The sequence below is a fragment of the Acytostelium subglobosum genome (genome assembly GCF_000787575.1).
Source record: "Acytostelium subglobosum LB1 DNA, scaffold: scaffold12, whole genome shotgun sequence".
NCBI classification, from domain to species: domain Eukaryota; phylum Evosea; class Eumycetozoa; order Acytosteliales; family Acytosteliaceae; genus Acytostelium; species Acytostelium subglobosum.
Genome location: NW_012236521.1, coordinates 419,272 through 445,473, shown reverse-complemented (window position 1 = coordinate 445,473; position 26,202 = coordinate 419,272). Strand labels below are relative to the sequence as shown.

General features: G+C 44.4%; 12 protein-coding genes across 12 annotated transcripts; 7 read left to right on the top strand and 5 right to left on the bottom strand.

Moving 5' to 3' along the window:
• Positions 1-1,935: 1,935 nt before the first annotated feature.
• SAMD00019534_064640 (hypothetical protein) lies at positions 1,936-2,952 on the top strand (the record flags this gene model as incomplete). The annotated part of the gene is made up of 1 exon (XM_012898284.1): positions 1,936-2,952. One exon carries the CDS (start codon positions 1,936-1,938, stop codon positions 2,950-2,952), a length of 1,017 nt encoding a protein of 338 aa, XP_012753738.1.
• Positions 2,953-3,355: 403 nt separating this feature from the next.
• On the bottom strand, positions 3,356-4,843 carry SAMD00019534_064630 (hypothetical protein; the record flags this gene model as incomplete). Its single annotated transcript, XM_012898283.1, has 2 exons — positions 3,356-3,814; positions 3,920-4,843. 2 exons carry the CDS (start codon positions 4,841-4,843, stop codon positions 3,356-3,358), a joined length of 1,383 nt encoding a protein of 460 aa, XP_012753737.1.
• A 365-nt stretch (positions 4,844-5,208) lies between these two features.
• Positions 5,209-6,693, top strand: SAMD00019534_064620 (hypothetical protein; the record flags this gene model as incomplete). Its single annotated transcript, XM_012898282.1, has 1 exon — positions 5,209-6,693. The coding sequence occupies one exon, from the start codon at positions 5,209-5,211 to the stop codon at positions 6,691-6,693; it is 1,485 nt and encodes a 494-aa protein (XP_012753736.1).
• Positions 6,694-6,850: 157 nt separating this feature from the next.
• SAMD00019534_064610 (hypothetical protein) lies at positions 6,851-7,879 on the top strand (the record flags this gene model as incomplete). Its single annotated transcript, XM_012898281.1, has 4 exons — positions 6,851-6,891; positions 6,952-7,029; positions 7,125-7,439; positions 7,507-7,879. The coding sequence occupies 4 exons, from the start codon at positions 6,851-6,853 to the stop codon at positions 7,877-7,879; spliced, it is 807 nt and encodes a 268-aa protein (XP_012753735.1).
• A 67-nt stretch (positions 7,880-7,946) lies between these two features.
• On the bottom strand, positions 7,947-10,206 carry SAMD00019534_064600 (hypothetical protein; the record flags this gene model as incomplete). The annotated part of the gene is made up of 6 exons (XM_012898280.1): positions 7,947-8,114; positions 8,202-8,627; positions 8,698-8,868; positions 8,952-9,097; positions 9,183-9,635; positions 9,732-10,206. 6 exons carry the CDS (start codon positions 10,204-10,206, stop codon positions 7,947-7,949), a joined length of 1,839 nt encoding a protein of 612 aa, XP_012753734.1.
• A 194-nt stretch (positions 10,207-10,400) lies between these two features.
• On the bottom strand, positions 10,401-12,204 carry SAMD00019534_064590 (hypothetical protein; the record flags this gene model as incomplete). The annotated part of the gene is made up of 4 exons (XM_012898279.1): positions 10,401-10,864; positions 10,948-11,061; positions 11,125-11,463; positions 11,760-12,204. Coding segments are annotated over 4 exons (1,362 nt in total), but the record flags the coding sequence as incomplete, so codon positions are not given.
• A 216-nt stretch (positions 12,205-12,420) lies between these two features.
• On the bottom strand, positions 12,421-13,888 carry SAMD00019534_064580 (hypothetical protein; the record flags this gene model as incomplete). The annotated part of the gene is made up of 4 exons (XM_012898278.1): positions 12,421-13,156; positions 13,352-13,461; positions 13,531-13,619; positions 13,681-13,888. 4 exons carry the CDS (start codon positions 13,886-13,888, stop codon positions 12,421-12,423), a joined length of 1,143 nt encoding a protein of 380 aa, XP_012753732.1.
• Positions 13,889-14,832: 944 nt separating this feature from the next.
• Positions 14,833-16,584, top strand: SAMD00019534_064570 (hypothetical protein; the record flags this gene model as incomplete). The annotated part of the gene is made up of 5 exons (XM_012898277.1): positions 14,833-15,089; positions 15,173-15,314; positions 15,375-15,478; positions 15,554-16,101; positions 16,226-16,584. The coding sequence occupies 5 exons, from the start codon at positions 14,833-14,835 to the stop codon at positions 16,582-16,584; spliced, it is 1,410 nt and encodes a 469-aa protein (XP_012753731.1).
• A 425-nt stretch (positions 16,585-17,009) lies between these two features.
• On the top strand, positions 17,010-17,786 carry SAMD00019534_064560 (hypothetical protein; the record flags this gene model as incomplete). Its single annotated transcript, XM_012898276.1, has 3 exons — positions 17,010-17,256; positions 17,345-17,529; positions 17,610-17,786. The coding sequence occupies 3 exons, from the start codon at positions 17,010-17,012 to the stop codon at positions 17,784-17,786; spliced, it is 609 nt and encodes a 202-aa protein (XP_012753730.1).
• A 727-nt stretch (positions 17,787-18,513) lies between these two features.
• SAMD00019534_064550 (hypothetical protein) lies at positions 18,514-18,825 on the top strand (the record flags this gene model as incomplete). Its single annotated transcript, XM_012898275.1, has 2 exons — positions 18,514-18,650; positions 18,750-18,825. The coding sequence occupies 2 exons, from the start codon at positions 18,514-18,516 to the stop codon at positions 18,823-18,825; spliced, it is 213 nt and encodes a 70-aa protein (XP_012753729.1).
• Positions 18,826-20,013: 1,188 nt separating this feature from the next.
• On the top strand, positions 20,014-24,661 carry SAMD00019534_064540 (hypothetical protein; the record flags this gene model as incomplete). The annotated part of the gene is made up of 2 exons (XM_012898274.1): positions 20,014-22,601; positions 22,675-24,661. The coding sequence occupies 2 exons, from the start codon at positions 20,014-20,016 to the stop codon at positions 24,659-24,661; spliced, it is 4,575 nt and encodes a 1,524-aa protein (XP_012753728.1).
• Positions 24,662-24,988: 327 nt separating this feature from the next.
• Positions 24,989-26,110, bottom strand: SAMD00019534_064530 (hypothetical protein; the record flags this gene model as incomplete). The annotated part of the gene is made up of 1 exon (XM_012898273.1): positions 24,989-26,110. One exon carries the CDS (start codon positions 26,108-26,110, stop codon positions 24,989-24,991), a length of 1,122 nt encoding a protein of 373 aa, XP_012753727.1.
• Positions 26,111-26,202: the final 92 nt, after the last annotated feature.

Sequence of the window (26,202 nt, the reverse complement as noted above, 5' to 3'; positions counted from 1 at the left end):
ATCAAGGGTCACTGTACCAATCCTCTGCTTGGAGTCTGTTGGACACACGGGGTTGGCGCTGTTGTATACCTCGGGGGTCACCTGGAAGACGTTGAGCCATTTGTTGCCCACCCCAGGTTGATTGTTGTACGAGTAGAAGTCGAGGTTGGCTTTCGACCAGCTGGAAGTCCTGGCGCGGTCTGGGATGTCGATCTTGTAGAATGGGACACTAGTGGGGTCTACTAGGAGCATGGTAGGGTTGGCCTTTTGTGAGCCAACCAGGGCGAACGACTGAGTGACGTTGGGGTAGTGTCTTGGAAGATTGAAACTGCAGGTGGTGTTCCTGTTTAGACAGTAGTCCACAATGAATTTCATTGTGTCTTCCTCCCAACCGTTGAAGAAGTCGGCGTGCAGGCCAACCAGACCGTTCCAGGGCCAAGTCCATGTGCCGTCTGTCTCTTGAACAGGGTTGAGCGAGAACTGGGCGCCAGTGAGATCCTTCTCGGCGTTAGTGATGGCGTAGTGGAGATGCATTCTCAGCTGGGGGATGCGGACTGGGTAGTCGGCCGGGCATGGTTGGCCTCCATCATAAATCGCGTTCTTGTACGTAAAGGTGGGGCGGATGTTGACTCCGTCCCAACAGTTGGGAAAGAGAAGGGTCATGGCCAAATTGAACACCGTCTCGTTCTGGCTGGAGCATGTGGAGGGAGGTTTGTACATGAGTCCCTGGTCTGGGCAGTTCCACCAGATGTGGCCATCGGCCACTGTTGCCTTGGGGTTGCCAGCAATCAATTGCAGACCCTTGGGGATTGGTGTGACGGGGTAGGTCAAGTGGCCAAAGTAGTAGATCTTAATGAAGCTGGCTTTGAACATCTTGCCATTGATCCTTAGGCCTGGAATCCAGTAAGACGCTCCGTCGGTGGCCTCCTCACAGGACGTGTTACTGAGTGAGTAGATAGAGTCAATTGTGGAGAGGCCGTTGGCTAGCTTGTTGCCATAAAAGTCGTGGATCATGGCGCGGCCCACTGAGTTGGGGAGAAGGATTGGATCGTCTTGTAGGGTGTGGGTGTAGCCGCAAACGGTATCTATCTGTGGTCCTGCTCCAGGTTGGGCATTGACATGATTTTGATTGATCAGTGGGAGTATGATAAAAATACATAACAACCAGACATAGTAGTAGCTGGTGTTGGATGTCATTGTCAGGACTGTCAATGACTCTGTAGTTTGGATCTGTATAATTATTATTACAAGTTGGATGGTTATAAATGATTGATCAGGGGTGATGTTTTGTTAACTGTGAGTATATATGTAGATGTAGATACTTTAAAACGTTAGGAGAGCTCAATGATCTTTGTGGTGGGTCCGGTCAGACAACCATGGGACCGCATATAATGAATAGATGTGGGTTGTTGCAATGTGTACTTAATGCGAAGGGGACAAACAAAACGCGGGTTAATATCCACTGTTTGAACCATGGGTTCGGGCCTTATCATAGGATTGGGCACATGAGCTCTCTCTATCTCTCTTCTTTACTGAATACGACAGACCGACCGAATTTAAACTAGATCGATGGAACACGGGATCCACCCTGCTGTGGTTGGTGAATGAATCTGAAATTGACCAGTGGTCACGTCCACTTCTTGATCGAATTGCAGCAACACCAGACAACACAACTGTTAATCTTTATTAATATCTCCTTCACATCATATTATTGATCTTCATCTTTATCACTTATATATGTCAGCGTTGATTACACCTCTGAAGCAGAGTGCACTGTGGCGCACAAGCAACAACAACAAAGACAAAGACTACGATAAATGAATCATTATTGAACATTGGACTGATCAAGAAGGCAATAACATATTTGAACGACATTGATAAGCATGAGAAGGTAGATTCACAGACATTGATTGATCTTCATCAATCGATAAACGCTTCTATGCGACCAAGTTCTTGATGGCATGGAGCTTGCCACGCTTCTACAACGAATCATTGCCCAACAGCGACCGCATGAACAACCCTTCCAACGATGAAATGTTGTTGGCATGGCGATTGTTGGATGTTGATGAGTTGAGTGATCCAGCCATCAACGATAAGTTCATCAACACGCGATTGTCAATAGGTATCGAGTACCCTTTGATGTTGGAGCGTGTCGCGCCTTTGGTTCTGGACACTGTAGATCTGGTGGAGACCAATCGACTCGACCCTCATACATCATTCATACGCATGGCCCTGTCCTTCCAGCTGGCTGAACATTTGTCAATGTGGGAGGAGATACGCATACTTGGTGACATGATCTCGCTCAACTACTTGGAGGCAATGTCAGTGATGCATCAAGAATCAATCATGCAGCCCGAGACATTTGACTATCACTCAATCTACATACTGCTGAGAAGCACACTTGTCAACCTGCCCAGCGCTCACGCTTCGCGTCGTGCCGCGCTCATGGACACCAAACAGCGATATCAATTGGAGGTGTACTTGTTCAAGGACGCGCGTCTGGAATGCAAAAATATCGAACCGGCCATCGCCGAGCAGTCCACCAAGCAGTTCATCGAGTCGAATGGAGGGGCTGCCATGCAAGGCCGCGACCGCATCGTACAAGCTAAACAAAGCAACACCCTGGTGCTCAATCAATGCGTGTTATGGTACCTCGAGTTTGAAGGCCTGCCGCCTGTCGCCCACTCTGGTGTGATCAGCAGTGGCCAAGGCAACAACTATGACGACGGACGACTACATCTATTTGGATATGTACTATGGAAACAGAGCGAGACGTTGGAATTGGAGGTATCATCCGAGTTCCATGGCAAGCTTGGACATCAACAACGTGGTGATGGTGGGAGTAGCATGGATGGCAAACCCAGTGATCTCCTCGTGTTCCAAGGTCAACACAAACGAACACTAAGGAATACCGAGAATGATCAAACATACATCTACACAATGGATGTCAGTATTGTATTTAAACGTGAATGATCATGATTGATTGTTTGATTGATCAATTTCAAATGAACTGGCCCATTATAATAACGGATAATTAACAAATCACTTACCTGTCTGTCTCTTGTCAAAGAGAATTTGTGTGTTTATTGTGACAGACAAGGAGTCACCGGCAACATGTCACATCCCCTTGTCTTTCCCTGTAGCCGGTTTCAAAAAACACTTATAAGGGCACTTTGCCAAGAGGCAACATGAACCCATTCATTCCATCCTATCCAAAGAGGAACCAAGTCCTATCGATATAGTTCTATCAATCCAAGGAAAAGTGTGTTGCCTTCATTTAGTTGGTTGGTCCTCATAAATTCAATCAATCAATTAATCAATATGAATGATTTATTCATTCACAAATAGATATATTAAACAAGGTGGAGTTTATTATTTAGATGAACTGAGATGACAACAATAATGTTATGACAGTTAGAAGGAATGATGATGATATGTGGCTTCCAGAGCTTGGTCCGTCTGGAGTGTTGGTAGTTGTCGAGCCGGGAGTGCTGGTGGTTGTCGAGGTGGGAGAGTTGGTTGTAGTCGAGCTAGGAGTTCCAGAAATTGTACTGACCTTTCTTGTGGTGGCGCCAGTGGTCGATGCAGCAGTGGTACTTGGTGCTGGAGTTCCAGAAGAGCTCTCTGAAGGGTTGGGTGGCTGGACATAGGGCGAGGACATGACCACATTGTCTTGGCTCTGCTTTTTCGTTGGATCCAAAAACCAAACAAGTGGCATATGTTCCTGATTCGAGGTGGAAGCAATCGAGTAGGTCTGGTCAGCATCGTTGGAACGGAAGCAAAAGTATATGGACACTGAGCCTTTGGGATTGTCGACAAAAAACTGTCGAATCTGCTTTGCAATGTCGATGGCATGGTTGGCAGGGTTGGAGTCAAGGGTCACYGTACCAATCCTCTGCTTGGAGTCTGTTGGACACACGGRGTTGGCGCTGTTGTATACGTCGGCGGTCACCTGGAAGAGGTTGAGCCATTTGTTGCCCACCCCCTGTTGATTGTTGTATGAGTAGAAGTCGAGGTTGGCTTTCGACCAGCTGGAAGTCCTGGCGCGGTCTGGGATGTCAATCTTGTAGAATGGGACACTAGTGGAGTCGACAAGGAGAAAGGGCGGGTTGGCCTTTTTTGAGCCAACCAGGGCGAACGACTGAGTGACGTTGGGGTAGTGTCTCGGAAGATTAAAGCTGCATGTGGTGTTCCTATTTAGACAGTTGACCACGATGAACTTCATTGTGTCTTCCTCCCAACCGTTGAAGAAGTCGGCGTGCAGACCGACGAGACCGGTCCATGGCCAGGTCCACGAGCCATCAGTCTCTTTGACAGGGTTGAGAGAGAACTGGGCTCCAGAGAGATCTTTCTCCTTGTCAGTGATGGCGTAGAGGAGATGCATTCTCAGCTGGGGTATGCGGACGGGGTAGTCTGCCAGGCATGGTTTACCTCCATCATAGATGGCGTTCTTGTACGTGAATGTGGGGCGGATGTTGACTCCGTCCCAACAGTTGGGAAAGAGAAGGGTCATGGCCAAAGCTAACACCGTCTCGTTCTTGCTGGAACATGTGGTAGGTGGTTTGAACATGAGACCCTGGTCTGGGCAATTCCACCAGATGTTGCCATCGGCCACAGTGGCCTTGGGATTTCCAGCGATCAATTGGAGACCCTTGGGGATAGGTGAGACGGGGAAGGTCAAGTGTCCAAAGTAATAGATCTTGATGAAACTGGCCTTGAACATCTTGCCATTGATCCTTAGACCTGGTATCCAGTAGGATGCTCCGTCGGTGGCCTCCTCACAGGACGTGTCGCCGAGTGCATAGATTGAGTCAATTGTGGAGAGGCCGTTGGCAACCTTGTTGCCATAAAAGTCGTGGATCATGGCGCGGCCCACTGAGTTGGGAAGAAGAATTGGATCGTCTTGTAGGGTGTGGGTGTAGCCGCAAACGGTGTCAATCTGTGGTCCAGCTCCAGGTTGGGCATTGACTGGATTGAACCATGGGTTCGGGCCTTATCATCGGATTGGGCACCTAACCCTGCTGAATCCGACAACCGACATAATCTAGATCTAAAACTTTGTTTGATCGAACACGGGATCTAGTGTGTGGGGGGTGGCACATGGACACCACTTCTTGATCAGTGGTCCAATTGCAACACCCAGTCGTAATCTTTATTAATATCTCTCTTCACTTTGATCTTCATCTTTATCACTCATCCATTCATCCATTCATCCATTCATTCACATACATGTCATCATTGATTACACCATTGCTTCTGAAGCAGGGTGCACTGTGGCGCACAAGCTACAACTACACAATAAGTAGATATTGTCTACAAGCTGCAACCATCTCAACAAACAAGTTGTTTCTTCGAACTCATCTTCAACCATCACATTTCTTATCATCATTATACTCAACAACACATTCATCATCATCAATAAGATTATATTGTACAAACTCAAACAACAGCAACAACAACAATGGTACAGCAACAACAAAGACGACGACAACGAGTGAATCATTGGACATTGGACTGATCAAGAAGGCAATCACATATTTGAACGACATTGATAAGCATGAGAAGGTAGATTCACAGACATTGATTGATCTTCATCAATCGATATTATCATTCGCTAAACAACTGCCAGATGATGGCAAAGTCAGATATAATGACAATGACACAGTGGAACAACGCTTCTATGCCACCAAGTTCTTGATGGCATGGAACTTGCCACGCTTCTACAACGAATCATTGCCCAACAGTGACCGCATGAACAACCCTTCCAACGATGAGATGTTGTTGGCTTGGCGATTGTTAGATGTTGACGAGCTGAGTGATCCAGTCATCAACGACAAGTTCATCAACACGCGATTGTCAATAGGTATCGAGTACCCTTTGATGTTGGAGCGCGTCGCACCTCTGGTGCTGGACACTGTGGACTTGGTCGAGACCAATCGACTCGACCCTCATACATCATTCATACGCATGGCCCTGTCCTTCCAGCTGGCGGCACACCTGTCAATGTGGGAGGAGATGCGTATACTTGGCGACATGATCTCGCTCAACTACTTGGAAGCAATGTCAGTGATGCATCAAGAATCAATCATGCAGCCCGAGACCTTTGACTATCACTCAATCTACATACTGTTAAGCAGCACACTTGTCAACCTGCCCAGCGCTCACGCTTCGCGTCGTGCCGCGCTCATGGACACCAAACAGCGATATCAATTGGAGGTGTACTTGTTCAAGGACGCGCGTCTGGAATGCAAGAATATCGAACCGGCCATCGCCGAGCAGTCCACCAAGCAGTTTATCGAGTCGAATGGCGGTGCTGCCATGCAAGGCCGCGACCGCATCGTACAAGCTAAACAAAGCAACACCCTGGTACTCAATCAATGCGTGTTATGGTACCTCGAGTTTGAAGGCCTGCCGCCTGTCACCCACTCTGGTGTGATCAGCAGTGGCCAAGGCAACAACTATGACGACGGACAACTACATCTATTTGGATATGTTCTATGGAAACAGAGCGAGACGTTGGAATTGGAAGTATCATCCGAGTTCCATGGCAAGCTTGGACATCAACAACGTGGTGATGGTGGAAGTAGCTTGGATGGCAAACCCAGTGACCTCCTAGTGTTCCAAGGTCAACACAAACGAACACTAAGGAATACCGAGAATGATCAAACATACATCTACACAATGGATGTCAGTATTGTATTTAAACGTGAGTGATCAGATTGATTGATCGATCGAGCAAGGTCCACGTCGCCCCTTTTGGCGTGGCGTTTCCAAAACCCCAACAACCTTGAAGGTTCATTCATTCTTTCATTTATTCTTGCATTAATTAAGTTATCTGTATCTGTGTAAATAGTAATAATATATAATAGTAATGGCAGAACAATTGAATGAACTGTTTAATGATGCAGTGGCGTATCTGAGTGCTAATAAGATACCAAAGATATCTGATGAACATCAATTATACTTCTATAGTCACTTCAAGCAGGCAACGATTGGTCAATGCAATACTAAGCAACCATCATTCTTTGACTTTGTTGGAAAGGCCAAGTGGTAAATGTCATGTTGGTCGATGTAGCTTTAACCAGAGAGAGAGCGATTACTCACTCCTCGCTCATTCATTCATCAATCAATTAATGGAATTTCAGGGGTAGTTGGTCATCTCTTGGTGATCTGAGCAAGGAGCAGTCGATGAAGAACTATATAGCTAGGTTGGATACATTGGCACCAAAGTGGAGAGAGAGTAAACAGCAGCAGCGACAGCAACAAGAGAACACATCGACTACTTCAACATCTGAATCTTCGACTACAACAACATCAACAACATCAACAAAACCACAAGATAGTGTATTTGAGGATGATTCAGAAGAAGATGCAAAGCCTTCAAAGGGCATGGGTCCAGTTATGAGCAGATTCTCAATGATTGGTCAGGAGGACATTGATAATGCAACATCAAGTGACCCGTAAGTACAATAGCACGTGACTAGGGAGGATCAACACACTGACATCTGATATCTCGGCATCCAAAAGGAAACATGACTTGATATACTGGGTATCATGCGACGATGAAGAAAAGGTTAAGGAGATACTTGGACAACAAGGACTAGCGATAAACGAACGTGAAGAGAATGGAAAGACAGCATTGATGTGGAGTTGCGATAGAGGTCATGTGGAAATCACTAAGCTACTGCTATCTGTGTCTGGCGTCGATGTCAATTGTCAAGACAACATTGGAATGACTGCACTGCACTACGCATCACTCTGTGCCTTTGGAGATATTGTCACACTGTTGCTACAACACCAAGGTATCGACTGTACACTACTGGAAAACGATGGAAAGACTGCTCTGCAACTTGTCGATCCTTCAGAGACAGATGTAATCGCCCTGTTTAACAATCGATAATATAACACTCATTCATTCATTCAATCAATCATTATACGCTTGATGGATCTTTCATTCATTCATTCATTTAGTTGAAGTCAATGTCGCCGTCATCATCCTGATCGCCAACAGTGACAGTGTCCAGGAATATCCTAACGTTGAGCTTTGTAATATCCATGTTATCAATGTATCCATCGCAGTACTTGTTGATACAATGGAAGAACAATACAATGGTGAAGAATATGTTATGCAGTCCCTGATGAGTGTGGATGAGAGATGGAGGTCAGTAAGATGACTTGCTAGTTGTCCAGGCATCGGTTCGACTCGACTAGATTCAACTTACTGGTGAGATGTCCAACAGACGATGAGTGTCGTTGGTTGGCACCAAGAGATCGCAATGCAATGGTCGCTTATATGTTATGTTGATCAATGGGATGTGCTTAAACACTTGTTTGGTGCTGTCCTCTTTGATGTACTTGGAGGAGAATGGCAGGTCGGGGATGGGTGCTGTGATGTCCTTGTTTAGTCGCTCGTCCATGTAGGTGAGGAACAATGCGAATATCAACTGCTCGTCCGTTGGCTGCTGGAGATCATTCAGATCCGATGATTTGTCGCCAAACTGAGGGAATATGTAGCCATCCTTTGACCACTCCTTTATCCTTCTACAGATATAATCGTTCTCATTCTTGTGATGTACATCATTCAATCTCTTCAAATGATGTACAGTATGTCTAAGTACATTTTTGATGATGTCCAACTTGCTCATTCCCTAATTGATTGAGTTGATCGAGTCAGTGATCTAATTGAGGTCCTCTTTTCAAGATGGACCTAGGTCTTACAAATGCATTAAACTTGGATAGCCTTGATTGATCATCGACTAGTAGCTGCTCATCCTTGACACCAAGGTATTCCTCGGCACTCTTCTCGAGAGGCTTGATGATATTCTCTGCAAACCATCTCTGGCAGTTTGGCACTGCCTCTGTCATCATCAGGTGATCATCCTCACACATCTAAATATGATTGATTGGTTGATTGATAGAGCGTAAGTAAGTAAGTATATGATGGTACCATGGGCCCAAATTGGCACACCTACCTTCTTCCAAAGGAAATACTTGGTGGACACAACGTCCTCGTATGACAACTTGGCAGCATTCTCCACGATCTTGGACTTCTGGAGGACGCGGTAGTTCTGAATTGGTTGGTAGTACTGAGTGACTATTGGTTCAATCTCAAAGATTTCTGTAAATGTGATTAATCAGATGGACAATCATTGTTAGCCATTATACATGGTTCATCAATCCATTCAATCAATCATTGACCATACTCTTGTTCTTATCCTGTTCCATCCTCTCCTTGTCCAATTGTGAGAGTGAGAGTGACTCGCTGACGGAGAGATCACTGAGTGAGGTGAATAGACGTCCCTTGAAGTTGCTCTCGATCTCTTCGCTCTCACGCTCCATCACAGACTTGGGTGGAGAGTATCTGTGTGAGTAGGGCGAGGTGATGGGCGACTGTTGCTTCATCGCTGACAGTGGCGTGGTCACTGATTGTGACTGTGGCTGTGGCTGTCTATAAGGTGATACAGCACTGAGTGATGACATTGTAATAGGAATAGGTGCTGATGCACGATCATGATCGCGAGATGGAGGAGGACTTGAAGGGAAGTACTCTGGCCATTTATACAATCCTCTTTGCTCCTCAGTCATTACAATCTCTGGCACCGTCTGGAAGTGTTGATAGAGCATCGATGTGCTCAGTCCAAGGCAGACCGACGCGACTATTAACATTGTGAAGTATATGATGGGTGCTATATAGAGAGTCTTAGTCAATCACTCAATCGATCGTTCAATCAATCAATCAAGTTTGATCATACACTTTGTATACATGACATCTCCATTCTCGATGAGATAGCTGAATAGACTGATTGATAGGATGAGCAGACTGAGGGCCTTGAGGAGGTAGGGTCGCGACTTGACTTTGACAAAGTGCGACCTAAACTTGAGGTATGACTCGAATGTGTCCAACTCCCATGATCTCGAGATAAATGGGAATGATGATGACTTTAGTACAGACTTGGTTTGTGATTGTGTAGTCTGTTGTTGTTGTTGTTGTTGCTGTTGTTGTTGTTGTTGTTGAACAGTGATTGGTGTCATTGGTTTGTTTGACAATGATGACACTACTGATCCACTACCTATACTACTTATTGGTTTGTTGTTGTTGACCATATTCATTCCACGAGGTATTGTCTGCTGCTGTGATGCACTGCCAGTAACACCAATAGGTTGTTGTTGATGATGTAGATACTGTCCACCACCTTGAGATGTTGGTGTCAATTGTACTGTATTCATACTATTATAATAGATATTGTTATTATTCTCTATCTATCTGTATAGTATATGATCTGAATAACATGCATGTTATTCAACAATGAACATCTCTTTCGTTCATTCACTCTTTGTCAAAGTGCGCCTATTTTTGTGAAAGTAGCTCAAATGATGTCATTCTTTCCAGTTTATTCAAATAATCAATCAAGTATATATTATGATGGTGTTCCAACGACACCTACAGTATTTCCTTGACCTGCTCCATGATGTCCACCTGAGTCATCAACCTGATTGGATGATGCGTAATGATGAGGACCAGGATCAGTTGTTTGTACAATGGTCAACTCTGGAAGTGAGTACGATGCAGTGTTGTAGATGCCATTGAGAATGTCTTGTTGCCAGAAGTCCTGTTGTACAATGGATTCACTTGTAACACAGATACGAGGTAGTATAACATCCACTTGTAAACAAGTCATATTCGGTCCACATGTTATCTGTTGTTCACATGCTTCAAACTCACATCTACGTGATGTATGATTGCAGAACTGAGTGTACGTGCATTGACTGCGGTAACAAGGTACGATGGACTCCACCGACACTGACTCTGAGCACACAATGCCCCATTCAAACTTGTTACAATCAAAGTTGGGTGGACACTGATCGCAGTTGTAAAGGTTTTGGTCTAGTTGTTGTGGATTGAGGTTGAGTGAGTGAGTGATTGATCATTGTTTGAGTTGATTTGGATAGTTCCAGTGAAGTACTTACCGAATGAACCTTCTTGTGATGGAACACAATCATAATCTGTGAACTCGCCCCTCATACAAATGAAGCCAGGAGGGCAAGTTTCCTTTAAACAAGATTCCAAGACTCCTTGAACATCTAATCAATCATTGTTAATTGTTAGTAAGTTTGGAATCATTCCAATCACATCAATGAACTTACTCTTTTTGAGGAAACATGTTGATATTCCAATGTCGGGTAGGTTGGCACATGTACTGTACTCATCACAGACCAAGAAGGTGCAGTTCTTTGGCATGCATCGTGATTTACCTTCATCAACCTTGCATACAAAGCCAAGTCCACATGGTAGTTCACATTTACTTCCAGCCAATGGTTGTTCATACTCATGATAGTTGGGTGCCAATGTTATATTCTGAGGTATAGTCCTATTTATACATTGATACGTTGGTGCACAACAAGACCAATCTTCAATCTTACAAGTGCCATGTACCAATGCACATATCATACCCTGAGAGAAACAATCCAGTTCCTTACATGATGCTAAAAGTTGATATTGTGTGATTGAGTGATTGAGTGAGTGATTGGGATAGTTCCAGTGAGTGATCAGAGGTATGATCAGAGAGTTGTGATCATTGATAGTATTGTTGCGAGATTGAATGAATGGGATAGTTCCAGTGAGTGATCGTGCAGGGACATTTCGGTGGTGATGATCGAGTTGGAGTCGAAGTTTCAGTATGCAAGTGATTGGGATAGTTCCAATGATTGATTGTTTGAGTAATTGAGTTAGTGATCATAAATGAATGAATGAATGAATGAAAGAGTGAGTGGAGACATACCATTTGATGGAATGAATAGTTCATAATAATCATCAGATAGTGGAGGAATATAGTTGAAGAATAGGTTGAATACTTCGTTGGTTTGTTTGTTAAGTAGACATGATCCAGGAGCCACTTCAAAGTAGTAGTCAGAGTAGTTGACACATACTAGTTTGGGACCATTACAACATGATGCCATTTGAAACAGTGCACAACCTTCATTGAGTAGACATTGATCCTCTACCAATGCTTCGCATATATCTATATTCTGAGGTTCAGGTGGAGGTAGATATGGGTTCAACTTATATGACAATGTCTCATTATATGATGTTTCATGAGCATTCCTATCGCCTCCATATTTATAAAAGTCTGTATCTGATTTTGATCGATCTACTAAACATAGAGTTGTTATAATTATTATTAATATGAGTAAATTATTATTCCAGAGTATTTTATATCTGAACATTGTAATTTATATATAAGTATTATAAGTATATTATTAAGATGATTGATTGTTTGATCACATGATCAAGATATAAGTATGTGATTGATTAATCAATCATACACACATACTACCACACTCACACCCAGACACACACACTAACCCCTGTAACACTCAATGAATGATGACGAGTCATCAATGGTCTAGACTATGTGAGTCGAAGTAGTTGGCCTCCCAACTTTATTGTTTGTATGATCCAAGCCAGGTTTGTTCTGGATTATCCATTGAATCCAGAGATAATTCGCTGGCGAATGGCAGAGTATATGGTGATGTTGAGGCAACTACTTCCAGAGTATGAACGTCTGGTGAGACTGCAGTGTTGGGCACAACTTCCACAACTGATTCATTGTGACCATCATCAGTCTCTATACTATTCAATTCGTTTGATATTTGTTTGCTGTCATTGAATTGGAAGCTATCCTTCTCTGTGCTGTCCTTGGGATCGGCTGGCGGTAATGGTTTGTTCTTGTTCAATGCCTGCATCTGAGCCAAAGGTATACTCTTGCGATAATTATCATTTGCCAAACGTCTAGTGATCACCACTGGTTTGAACATGAGATAGTTGATACATTTATCGGCAACGGCATACATCACAGTGAGTGAAGACAACATCTCCGCCAGGAATGTGATGAATGAGTACAAGTGTCGGTAGTTGCTATCTTGTGGCACTTTGAGTACATAGAATATTACCGAGCGTACTATTAACATTGTCATTGAGAAGGCAATAACAAATGATAGCAACTTGATATCATTGACAATGTTGGCAATGGCCACATTTGTATTCTGTGTAATCACCTGGTTCTCATGACGTCGCATCTGAATCAGCAGTGTAAGACCATTTATAAAGATTGTTGTGCCACCAAATCCAATGATTACAACGAATGCCACATTGTAATAAGTATCCAGATTCTTGGCACTTATAGTATGTTGAAGAATAATGTACAGTATGTTATAAACAAAGCATAATACTACAAGGAACCAAGAGTATCTGAATGAATGTTTGAGTTAGTGTGTGAGGGGAATGGATCCAAGAGTCAGTACTTGATTGATTGATTGATGGTGATGGGATGGTTCCATTACATGGTGGACCATCACAAGGTGTATTACTTACTTCCAACATCTTGATTGGTTCTCAAATTTGATCTTATCGGAGATGAAGAATGTATAAAGTAAGGTCATCCAGAAACAACCTATAAAGATAAATATACAGAATTGGAAGAACTATCATCAAACATCATTAAGTCAGTCACTCCACAATCCATAACTCATCTACCTTCCGAACTAACTTACTGTTGCCCACATTGATGAGTAGAATGCTCTCATGTCATTGGTATCATATTGATGTGAATCCAAAATGAATGAACAGTATAATAGTCTTGCTGTTGTTTGATTGAAAGTGAGTCAGTGATTGATTGAGTGGAGATGTTCCAATCAACTTACTTAAAGCAAATCCAGCTAGACAGAATAGTACACAACATCTTGCATTTGGTCTCTGTTTCCTTTGATGAAAGTATCTAATGTCAAAGATGAACTGAGGTAGACATATGACTATGATTGCAACTAACAACATCATTCTAATGATGTAAAAGGACAGTACCAACTTGTCCAACGAACTGTCACCTGTGAGCGATGAAGGTGTGACTGCCATAGCTCTCTATCTCTATCTCTATCAATGTATATGATCAATCAATCACTGAATAATGAATGATGATGATCATCATTGTGAGTGGCCATGAGGTCGATGATGAACTTGTCAACCAACTAACCCAATGAGTATGAGTATCCAAAGGGGTGCGATGATGATGAAGAGGAGGACCGACTCTACCTCTTGATTTGTGATCTGGTGCACCCTAAAGCATATATCTGTAGGGCCATGAGTGGCCCAAGATGAAGGCTTATTGGTCACATCATCATCATCAATATCAACTAAGATATATTTGATTGACTGAACTGTCTTTAACCCAATCAGATATTAAAAAGTCATCGCAGGACTAAAGATAAATCAGAGGACACCCAGCTCATCATTTTGACCTTTAATGGGCCATACCCAAAACATTGGATCAACCATTTCCAACCACCTAATCTAACATCCACAACTATTAATAAATCTTGGTATACTTCCTATTTAATCAATCAATGTAAGTATGTAAACCCAAAAAATAATACTACCGATTAGGAAACTACTGTCTTTGTTTAGGAGAGTCAAGGACAACATTCATATCACTCGTTTTGGTTTTCTGGACCTGGGAGGTCTTACACCATAATTAAAATCGTCATTTTTTTGCTTTTCAAAAATAAAAGCTTCTGCCTTTTGCCGGGATCGAACCAGCGACCTTAAGATCTTCAGTCTTACGCTACTACCAACTGAGCTAAAAAGGCGATGTTTTGGGAAGATCCTTTCCTCCGCTTTTGTCCCTATTTATTGGGGTTTTTAACTCGTTCTTTCTGAAATCTGAAATTAGTATATCAAAAAATAAATATTCCATTCTAAATTTATATTAATCCTTCCACCAGTTGGAAATTAATATTTTGTAATAAACTATCACCAATTATAAATCACCATTGTATTATTAGTTCAATCAAATACATAAAATGAATAATAATAAACCTAAGACTCAATGTATCATCCATCTTGGTGAAAAGATCAACTTGTTCAATCAATATTGTAATCATCTGGATCATCTTGTTGATCTTACAGATGGCTCCACTGCAATACCTTGGCATGACGATGATGCCAAACAACTACTACTATACAAGGTCACCAAAGATAATGTTGTCAGACACATGCTCAACACATTCAAAACGTCTCAACAACATGTTGCACTGCCATCACTAAACATTGGTTCATAGTATATATCGATCAATCTCAATGAATGATATAATGATTGAGTGATGGAGTATACTAACATCATTCAATCATACAATCAATCAGTTCGTCACCTCAGTTGAGACTGTCTCATCAACAGATGGATGTGATATCGATGCATCGTGGCGATGTGATTCTCAAAGAGCCGTCAGAGAAGGCATCAATGTCTTCAAGGATACAATGGAATCCAATGTATAATATCAAAGCTGTATGTTACTCTTGCATCTCAACACTTAATGAACATGACACCGACACATACATCACTTAGGAGTCGCACTTCGACACAGTCAAGGTCGGTAACGATGTATCAATCTCAATGAAGTCCAAAGTCAAGGATCTCAACTGGCACCCTACAGGCTTACTTCTTGCCATGTATGTACTAGTAGATGTATTAACATCGTTAAGAAGTGGAAGTAGTATGACTAAACAATGATTACACATGTACAGAGTTAGCAGCAACGAGATCAAGGTGATTGAATGGCGCGATATGGCAATGGAACAGGAATACAAATGCAATGAATACTATGTTGAAGGTGATAGTATGACATACTCTGCAGTAAGATGGTGCGGTGTTGCCGATGGTCTGTTTATTGTCGCCACCGAACAGTATCTCTATGTGAAGGAGGTGATGGCATCAATGCCAGCAATCAAGAGCTCAGGTGGCAACAATAGCAACACAATTGGAAGTGGTGATATCTCATCATTGGACGACATTATCAAACCAAACTTTAACATCATTGATGAGCAACCGACATTGGTAACGAGATCTAACAAACAGAATGTAATCAGCTCATTGTTCATGGTGGACCCAATGTCGTCATCGTCATTATCAACATCATCATTCTCAAACATGGTCCAAGACAACAATAACAATGATAATGCACCATCCAGGATACATCTTTTCCAACATCCATCAACATCACCAACACCAATCAATAGTTGTTCAACACCAAGATACAAAGTGGTAGACTTGATGGCATACGACAAACAAACTGGTATGCTTGCCATTGGTTCCAATCAATGTGCTCAGCCATCCATCACCCTGTACAAAGTTAATCAACAAWTCAAAACATGTCCAATGTCACTCAACAATACCATTCATTGGCGACCACTCTGAAGACAACAACAACATACGTATCAAGGGTACCCACTTTGATGGACATGGAAGACTGTTCGTTTTGCATTGTCGCAAGCCAACATCATCGCAACCACTCATCGGCATATCTCCCAATCCCAAGTCATTGTATTCCGATGTCGACATATTAGTGTTTGACCTTTCCCAGGACATGACCAATACAGGTGCATCAGTGAAAAACAAACAAGTTGGTGCCAGTGATGTTGGTGTTGGTGGTGATGTCAATGACAATGCTTTACTTCTTCAGATTATGGAGAGCATGGCATCGATTCATACAAAGTTGGACTTACAATCGCAGAGACTCGACCGAATTGAAAAACAGATCTCGGCGCCAAAACAGTAGAATGAATAATCCGTTGAATAATTTTGACTTTGGTTCACCGTTATAATAAATTTTTGAATTTAAAAACCAAATTTATGTGATGAACAGATGGGTGTTGGTGATGTGTTGAGGGGGGTCTGGGCTGGCTGCGATTCTCAAGATGCTCACAACCAGTCAAGTGAAGTGTGTGAGTGAGTGATTGTTTGCAAACATTATTATTATTATTTAGTGTGTATGTTTAAGTGATTATTTGTTTGTATTGTCTTGTCTTGTGTTTGTGTGTCTTGTCTTGTGTTTGTTTGTCTTGTCTTGTGTTTGTTTCGTGTTCATTATATTATAATACTTAATACATAATACATAATATATATATCAGTTAGGTAAGAGGAAGAAGGAAAAGAATGAATATCAATAAAGAAAATGTGCCAAATGCTGCCTTCATGGGAAGTATGCCACAGGACCCAAAGGCCAGACAACCATTGGCCAATATACAACAAAAGTCAAAGGTTTCAGTTAAACCACAGCAGCAACAGCAGCAACAGCAGCAAATCGTTCAACAGCAACAGACCATTATATCCAATGCCAGAATTGACAGTCTAGAGAATGAGCTCAGAAAACTTAGAGAGCAACTAGAGCAAACCAATCGCGAGAATGAAATGCTAAAGGCTGCTGCCAATGATCATCAGAACCAAAAGAGTATGATATCCAACCATTGATGAAGCGATGCATTCAGGTTTGATTTGAAAGGTATTCTAACATATGTTCAATAATTGAATGAATCAAGTGAATGCCATTGTGCACAACAACAGACTTAGACAGTTGTTCAAGCTTAGAGAAGAGAACAAGTTGAAGGACGAGAAGATTGCAGAGTTGGAGGAACGTTTGAACGATGCTGAGAGACCAGAGCCATTCGCTATCAAGCAGAATGTTATGAGAGCAAGAAAGATTCATCAACAGTCAATTAAGATTGTAGGTTTTTGAACGATGAGGAGTATTGATGCATTGACGTACTCCAGTACTAACTCTTTTTTTGCTTGATCAATTTGTAGGACGAGTTGGAGAAGGAGAATGCCGAACTCAAGAAGAAGTCGAAACAACAGGAACAACAACCAATTGCCGCACCATCGCCATCAAAGGTGAACTACAGCCACGTGCGTGAGCAGATCCGCACTGCTGGACAGTCAAACTATGGCATCATCGAGAACCACCTTCCAGGTGAGTGTTAAGTCACATCCATTCTCGGGCGAGGCTTACCCAACAGCACATATCAATCAAAGTGTGCGTGTACGTGTACAGGCCAAAGGCATCTATTTCTCTCTCTCATTCTCTGTATTTAATACGATTAAATATTATTATATTATTATTCCTACTTCATCCTCTTGTTGTTTTGTTATTATTATTATTCTATGTTATCTCAACAACAAGTAATAGTAATGACAATGTTCATTGGTATTGCTTGCTTGTTGTTGGTGTGTTTGCAACCAACTAATCCCTTCTTGGAAGTGATTGACATAAAGTGAGACTTTAGAAGTTCACAAGTTCGACTTCATTTGAAACAACCAAAAACACCAACCTTTGATTTTTTAATTATTTGAAGGTTTGATTGAATTCATGATGCAATCAATCTATTCACTAATAACACAATATCTATATTTATATATATATAATAATAATAATAAGATTGACATGTCAAAGGCGGAAGAAAGCAGTCAAACACAGGAATCTGCCGAAGACTTCCTCTTCACATCAAAGAACCTTGGCAACTGCGAGATTAATGCCAATCATTTCTTCACATGGTACATATCAATGACATTGACTGATTGATTGATTGATTGATTGATCGGATGATTGGATGAGCAGTTTCACAAGCATGGACTGGAGTACTTATACAACAAGGTCAAATTGATCAATATATACAGTATACAAGATAACAGAAAGAATCCAACAAAGTGTATGGCAGCCTTTGAAAGACTGGAGAAGTGTTGCGAAGATGCCAAGAACTTACCAGAGCCTGAGGAGCACGAGATATCACCTGCAATCAAGACATTGCAATTCTACTTCCCAAGAATCTTTACATCTGACGCCCCAAGGTATGTTGGGATATGATATGTGAATATGGAAAGGACTACAATGCATGGATGAATGGTATACTGACTGACTGACTGATCAACTACAACAACAAACAACAGAGAGAGAACTGTAATGTCAGAGACACTAGGTAAATTGATACCTGAGATCTTTGAACCAAAGGAGGAGGACGATTAATAGATTGATTGATTGGTTGGTCGATTGATTGATTGATTGAAAGCCTGGTCTGAAAGTGTCATCAGCAACATCAAACTACAGCAAAAGCAACAACACAGGGTTTGCATTACTCTTGCATTAAGTCATTGGCATTGACAATATTGATCATCACCATCATCAACATCATCAACATCATTAGTAAAATAGAAGAATGCAGGAGGGTGACCAAGCAGGCATATTATGCTTCGTTAACATCTCATATGCAGTTGTATAATCAACCAATATATAATAGATATCCAATGCGCGTCTAATGATCTTTGGATCGCTCTCTGGTTGCCCCGCACCTTGGAATAGGCTCGTTGTGAGTGTGGGGGAGTCGGGAACTTGATCGTCCAGTCGTACACCCACTCATACACACACACACACTAGTACTACTGCGAACCACTATCTTCACTACATGATCATAATGATCATTCCTTCCGCTCATCAGCTGATGAGGAAGAGGAGGTGATAATGGAGATTGTGGTTTAGGGCCAGGATAGAGTGGATAGGATAGGATAGGTATGTTTGTAATATTGACGTGATAGTAAGTGGATACTAAACCCCACATTGTCTACAGCACAGTAATACAACTCCTCCTCTTCTCTTGTTTGCATAATATTTTTATTATTATTATTACTTTGTGGTGTCATTGGTCATTCATTCATTCATTCATTCATTCATTCATTCATTCATCTATCGGTCAAAGGTCATTTCAATCTTTCATTCATTCTTCCATCATATCTTAATTAAGTAATAATAATAATAATCATAATCATTGATCATTATTAATAATAACTTGGAAGGTAAGTGATATCACTTAGTAATCAATCTATGACTTGATAAATAACTCATACCAGTCTCATCAAACTCTATCCATCTTCATTTATTTATTCAAGATCAAAGGGTACCCCCTTGACTTGATTATTACACAAATTAAACTTTGTTGCAACTTCATCAACTTCAACAACATCCGAAAAGTAAAGCTGAACAGGGTCCCAACACACAACCCCTGTCACATCAAATCACATGATATCCAACCAAGACAAAGCATCTGACAGCATACTGCTGCAGCAACATCATCCACCTCAATCATCAAATAACTATAACATCAACAACAACAACAACAATAATAATAATAATATTAACATTAAGAAGGACCCTGCGACAATGATAAAGGACAGCGGACGCACGGGTGTCGTGCATAAACACGACCCCAACAAGACGTTCAGCATAACGATGACAGGCAATGGCTCCGAGCCTCCCTTTTCAAACAAGGGCCTGGTGTTGCCACACTTTGGTCGTCTGAGAATAATCATTCCATGCGGCCTCGACGTTGCCAACGCCCAGCCACAGCTCTACACCAACTACCCGACGACACAGGCATCGGCCTTTGTCCGTGACAGGTTCGACGTGGTGGAGCGCGCCTCCAAGGAGTACAACGGACGCTGCGACATCTACTTTGAGCTGCACATCCTCCGATACGGCTGCTTCGACTACTACCTCGAGTGGACCGACCCCGTCAAGAAGGTTGTGAAGCGCGGCACCATCGCCTCGTTCCAACTCTATCCCGAGCTGGCAATCAATGGCCGCACAGTGCCAAACGACAGCATCGTGCTACAGACCGTGCTGACTAAGTGTCTCGGCCCTCTATCTAACTGGGAGACACACATCGCCGCTGCTTCCAACACTGGCTACAACATGATACACTTCACGCCCGTGCAGGAGGTCGGTGTTTCGGGCTCATGCTACTCAATCTACGACCAGCTCGCACTGGCCAGCTCGTTGTTCGAGCCTGGCAAGGCACCAGCCAACGAGGAAGCTCGCATGGCTGCACTCGATCAGGTGATCAAGCTGGCCGAGTCCAAGTATGGAGTGCTGAGCATGATCGACCTCGTCTGGAATCACACGGCAAACAACGCAGCCTGGCTCAGACAACATCCCGAGGCGTCATACAACATCGACAACTCACCACATCTCAAGCCGGCCATCGTACTGGATGACGCACTCGTCCAGTACTCTAAGCACATCGAGGGCACAGTGGTGAGCGAAGTGGGACTGGACACACTCATGCTGCGACTCACAGAGAACTGCATTAGTCCTCTCAAGCTTTGGGAGTATTACGTGTTGGACGTGCAGCGTGAGATCGACGTGTTCAAGAAGCACTTCCCAACCGAGCCCGAGCAGACAACCGAAGCGATGTCTCCCGCCGCACAGCTTTTGATCTCCCCCAAGAGCGCCAACGCCGACCTCGTCAACCAGATCCAGAAGAAGGGCCTAGTGCGCGACGCCAGCTACGAGCGCTACTCGCTGGCCATCGACACGGACTTCACCTTCAAGATGCTCAGCACCAACCCCACGTTCAAGCTCTACACATACGAGGAGAAGAAGCAAAAGTATGAGGACCTGCTGCGTCTGATCAATCTGAACCTGTACCGCGACTATGACGCCGATCACGACGCCATTATCAACAACATTCGCGAGAGGCTCAAGTACGAACGACTGGCTGATCACGGCCCCAAGCTGGGCCCCGTCACCGCCGACCGTCCACTACTCTCCAGTTACTTCACACGTATTGAGGTCGCGGGCAATGGCGGTGCGACTCGCACACTCCACTTGGCCAACAATGGATGGATCTACAACCACAACCCGGTGATCGACTTTGCCAGCAAGCAGTCGCGCGCCTACATGAGGCGAGATGTCATTGTCTGGGGCGACTGTGTCAAGCTCAGATATGGCCAGTCACCACTGGACAACCCTTGGCTGTGGGATCACATGAGGACGTACACTGAGAGGATGGCCACACACTTCCACGCGATCAGAATCGACAACTGCCACAGCACACCAATCCACGTCGCCCAATACCTGCTGGACGCGGCCAGGACTGTGCGCCCAACAATCTACGTCACTTGTGAGCTGTTCACAGGCTCAGAAGAAGCCGATGGCGAGTTTGTCAAGCGACTCGGTATCAACTCATTGATCCGTGAGGCTATGGTGTGCCACGACAGCTGGGAGCTCGGCCGTGTGTGCCATCGCTATGGAGGCAATGCTGTTGCCTCTTTCGTCGTGCCACCCTCGGAGGACACTCATCTCTACACCGCCACGCCACAGTCATATGGTATCAAGCCATTGAAACCTGTGTTGCCGCCCGCTCTATTCATGGACTGCACACACGACAATCAGACTCCAAATCAAAAGAGGACGATCGAGGATACGCTGCCAAACTCGGCTGTCGTCTCCATGACTGTGAGCGCCATTGGAAGCACACGTGGCTACGATGAGATCTTCCCTGAGACTGTCGACCTCGTCAATGAGAAGCGACAATACACCAAGCAGAGCGATTTCAACCGCGGACTGCTGCCCATCAAGAAGCTGCTCAACAATCTGCACGTGGAGCTTGCCGACCACAAGTACTCCGAGGTGCACATCCACCAGGAGCACAACGTCATCATGGTGCAGAGGTTCTCTCCCTCGCTCAACAAGTCCGTCTTCCTCATTGCCCACACAGCATTCGCCGAGCCCGCGGTGGTCGATGGCCAGGCCGAGGAGCTCAAGCTGCCCGACGTGCTCCAGATCCCGTGCAAGATCACCGAGTTCGTTGTTGGCGCTCGCATCACCAGACATGAAGGCTGGCACAGAAACGACAACTACCTCACTGGAGTCGACATCGATGTTGAGGCACATTATGGCGATCGCGTATTCGAGAAGTACTGCTACATCGAGTCGGACTACAGTCTCGAAAGGAACCTCCAACTCAAGTATGTTCGTCGACACTCCCGGAATCATTCCAAATCGCAATCAATCATACTTACCAACTCCCTCACCAATCAGACTTAAGGACTTCCCTCCAGGTGCAATCTTGATATTCCGCGCAGAGGTACCACAAGAGTGCAGGAGTGCAATGGATCAGCTCACAAACATACTGTCGGATATCACTTCGTTGGAGGCTTCACTCAAGCCCTACACACTGCTCGACATGAACTTTGCCTTGTTCAGACACTCGGAAGAAGAGAAGGTGACGGATGGCAGCCACGGCTACTCTATCCCCAACTATGGCACACTCCAATTCTGTGGCATCCAAGGCTTTGCAACGATTCTCAATCGTGTACTCGAGTGGAACGATCTTAGCCACCCACTGTGCAACAACCTGCGCGATGGCAATTGGGCGATGGACTTCATCGTGTCACGTCTCAAGACCCGCGAGCAGTTCAGCCCACTGTGCGAGTGGCTCAACAGTTGTTTCTGGTTGGTCAAGCAGCTGCCCCGCCACTTCATTCCCAAGTACTTTGGACAGGTCGTGCTTACAGCCTATCGCTGCCTCGTCGACCACACCATCTCCTTAATGTCTCCATTTGTCCAGAACGGTAACTGGTTCGTCCACGCACTGGCCTTGGCATCGTTGCAGTTCTACGGCGTGTGCACACCACTGATCAAGAACCCCAAGGTGCTGGAGGGCTACCCACACCAAGACGCCTCCCTTGCCGCTGGCTTCCCCCACTTCTGCTCTGGTTACATGCGCAGCTGGGGCCGAGACACATTCATTGCCATCAGGGGTCTCATGCTCACAACCGGTCGCCTCCAAGAGGCCAAGCAACTCATTGTTGGCTATGGCTCAAGTCTTCAGTTTGGACTGATTCCCAACTTGTTGGATAGTGGCACGCGTCCCCGCTACAACGCCCGTGACAGCACATGGTGGTACTTGAGGAGTCTACAGGATCTTGCCGAGCTGCTCACCAGTGATGAAGAGCGCAGGGACTTCCTAAACACAAGGGTGACGAGGCTCTTCCCTGTGTCGCCTGATCAACCTACGACATCTATCGAGGACATCATTCAGGAGATCGTCCAGAGCCATGCAAAGGGCATCAACTTCCGTGAGCCATTTGCTGGAAGGGACATTGATGATAAGATGAAGGACGAGGGCTTCAACATTAACATCAGTGTTAACAAGGAGAATGGATTCATCTATGGTGGCAACAAATCAAACTGTGGCACATGGATGGACAAGATGGGCGAGTCTGGCAAGGCTGGCAACTACGGCGACCCCGCCACTCCCAGAGACGGTGCACCTGTCGAGATCACCGCCATGGTCTTCTCCACGGTCAAGTGGCTGGCAGTACTCAATCAACGTGGCCTCTACAAGTACTCTGGCGTCAAGCTTGGCGACTCTCAGGAGGAGCTGTCCTACAAGAACTGGCAACAGCTCATTCAGGACAACTTTGAGAAGTTCTACTACATCCCTGGCTCGTCCGAGGACAAGAAGTTCAAGGTCAACTCCTCATACATCAGACGCAGATATATCTACAAGGACACGGTCGGCAGCAGCGCTCAGTACACCGACTATCAGTTCCGTCCTAACTTCCTCGTGTCGATGACGTTTGCACCAGAGCTGTTCTCTAGGGAGCATGCAGTCAAGACACTGGAGCTGACCAAGACCTTCCTTTTGGGACCCCTCGGTGTCAAGACTCTTGATCCAAACGACACCGACTACCACCCCAACTACGACAACTCTCTGGACACTGAGTACAGACCAACAGCGCGTGGTTTCAACTATCACAATGGGCCAGAGTGGCTGTGGCTCTATGGATTCTACTTGGACAGTGCCCACAAGTTCCTCAACTACTCGGCTTCGACCACATCACACATTGTCGAGAACCTACTGCTTAAGCACAAGTCGTACATCCTCCAATCATCGTACGCTGCATTGCCAGAGCTCACCAACCGTGATGGCAACTTCTGTAAGGACAGTTGCGACTCGCAGGCCTGGTCCATTGGCACACTCCTATCTGCACTCTACAACATTGTAAACAACAAGAAATAGAACTATTATTTTAAATGTATATATATATTATCATAATTAACTAATAAATGATTGATTGCTCATCCAATTTAATTGATCAGCCACACACTCAATCACTTGTTCCAGCCCACATGGAAACTATTGACCTGTCATCAATCAAATCAAACAAGTACAAGTGATGACTTAACAAAGTAACACTAACTTTATTATTTAAATGGATATTGAGGAGCATGAGGAGAGTTGAAGCAACAACAAACAATGTATTCTGTACAAAGAGAAGGAGGAGCTGGGAAGTGCTCTACTGCCCAGCAAAGATACGAATGGAAGGAAGTGGGAGAATGAATGACATTATGACTTGCTCTTGGAAGGAATGGAGTAGTTGGAACAGGCACTGGTCTGAACGATGGATCTTGCCTTCTTCTGCATCATGGATGCTTGCTCCAATGCCGGAGCGGCATTGTACTCGTTCATGAAATTTTTGGCCTCAGTCTCACCGTACATATCCTTCATTTGTCTCTCGACAAACTTGATGTCGGTGTCCAGCTTGGACAACTCCATCCAGTGACCGGCCGAAACGACCATGTAGGCGTGAGTTGGCTTGTCCGTGACACTTGGGTCAGGGACGGTCTTGAACTTCAAGATGGCGTGGCCAACCGAGCCCTTGAACACCTCACCATTGAATGTGACCTGCTCGTTACCATCCTTTTCAACATTTGTATCGTGGTGCGTGAGCACGGTAAGCACTTGCAGGTCGTAGATTTTGTTGTCAGTGTTGGCCTTGTTGACTGTGAAACGGACAGTGCCACCCATGGCAGACACCTGAGCGCCACCCTTCTCACGACAAAGACCACCGACGATCTTGAGTTGAGCGGATGCACTGTTGACCAATGTGTCTGGGTTGAATTTGAGTTTGAAAGTTGACGAGAAGGTACCGATCTGTTTGAATGGCTTTGGTCCGAGCAGGCTCTGATCCCAGTCCTTGATGAGGGCCTTTGTAGAAAAGTCACCAAACTGCACCATGTATCCACTGTCCAAGCACTTCTTGATGAAGGGCATAGCGACCCTGTTGCCAAAGCCGCTGTCGGAGCAACCGCTGCAGCACTCAAAGTTGACGAGGACACTTGCTGGCTCGATTCTCTTGAGGTCGTCCACTAGCTCCTGTATGCTCTCGATTGCGATCGATCCATTGAGAGTGTTGAGAATGGCAGTGACTGCATTGTAGTTGACCTCCCACAGCGAGATGGCGTAGTCAGAGCTTGGCGACACTTGCTCGACACTGGTGTACAGATGGTCATACGATGATCCACTGTTGATTGTGATCACCATGGAGCATATTGGCAACTCCTTCTTGTAGCCCTTTGTTGGTAGACGGTGGGCTACAACACTGCCATTAATTGGTGAGACAGAGGTGCCTGTTGACGAGCTTGGTGCTGAAGAGCTGCCCTTGAACCAACTAGAAAAGAATGACATGTTTTGTTTGATTAAATGATTATGATTATAAATAGATATATATGTGGGTGGTAGTTGTAAATGAATTAAATTGACTGGATGTTGACCATGGT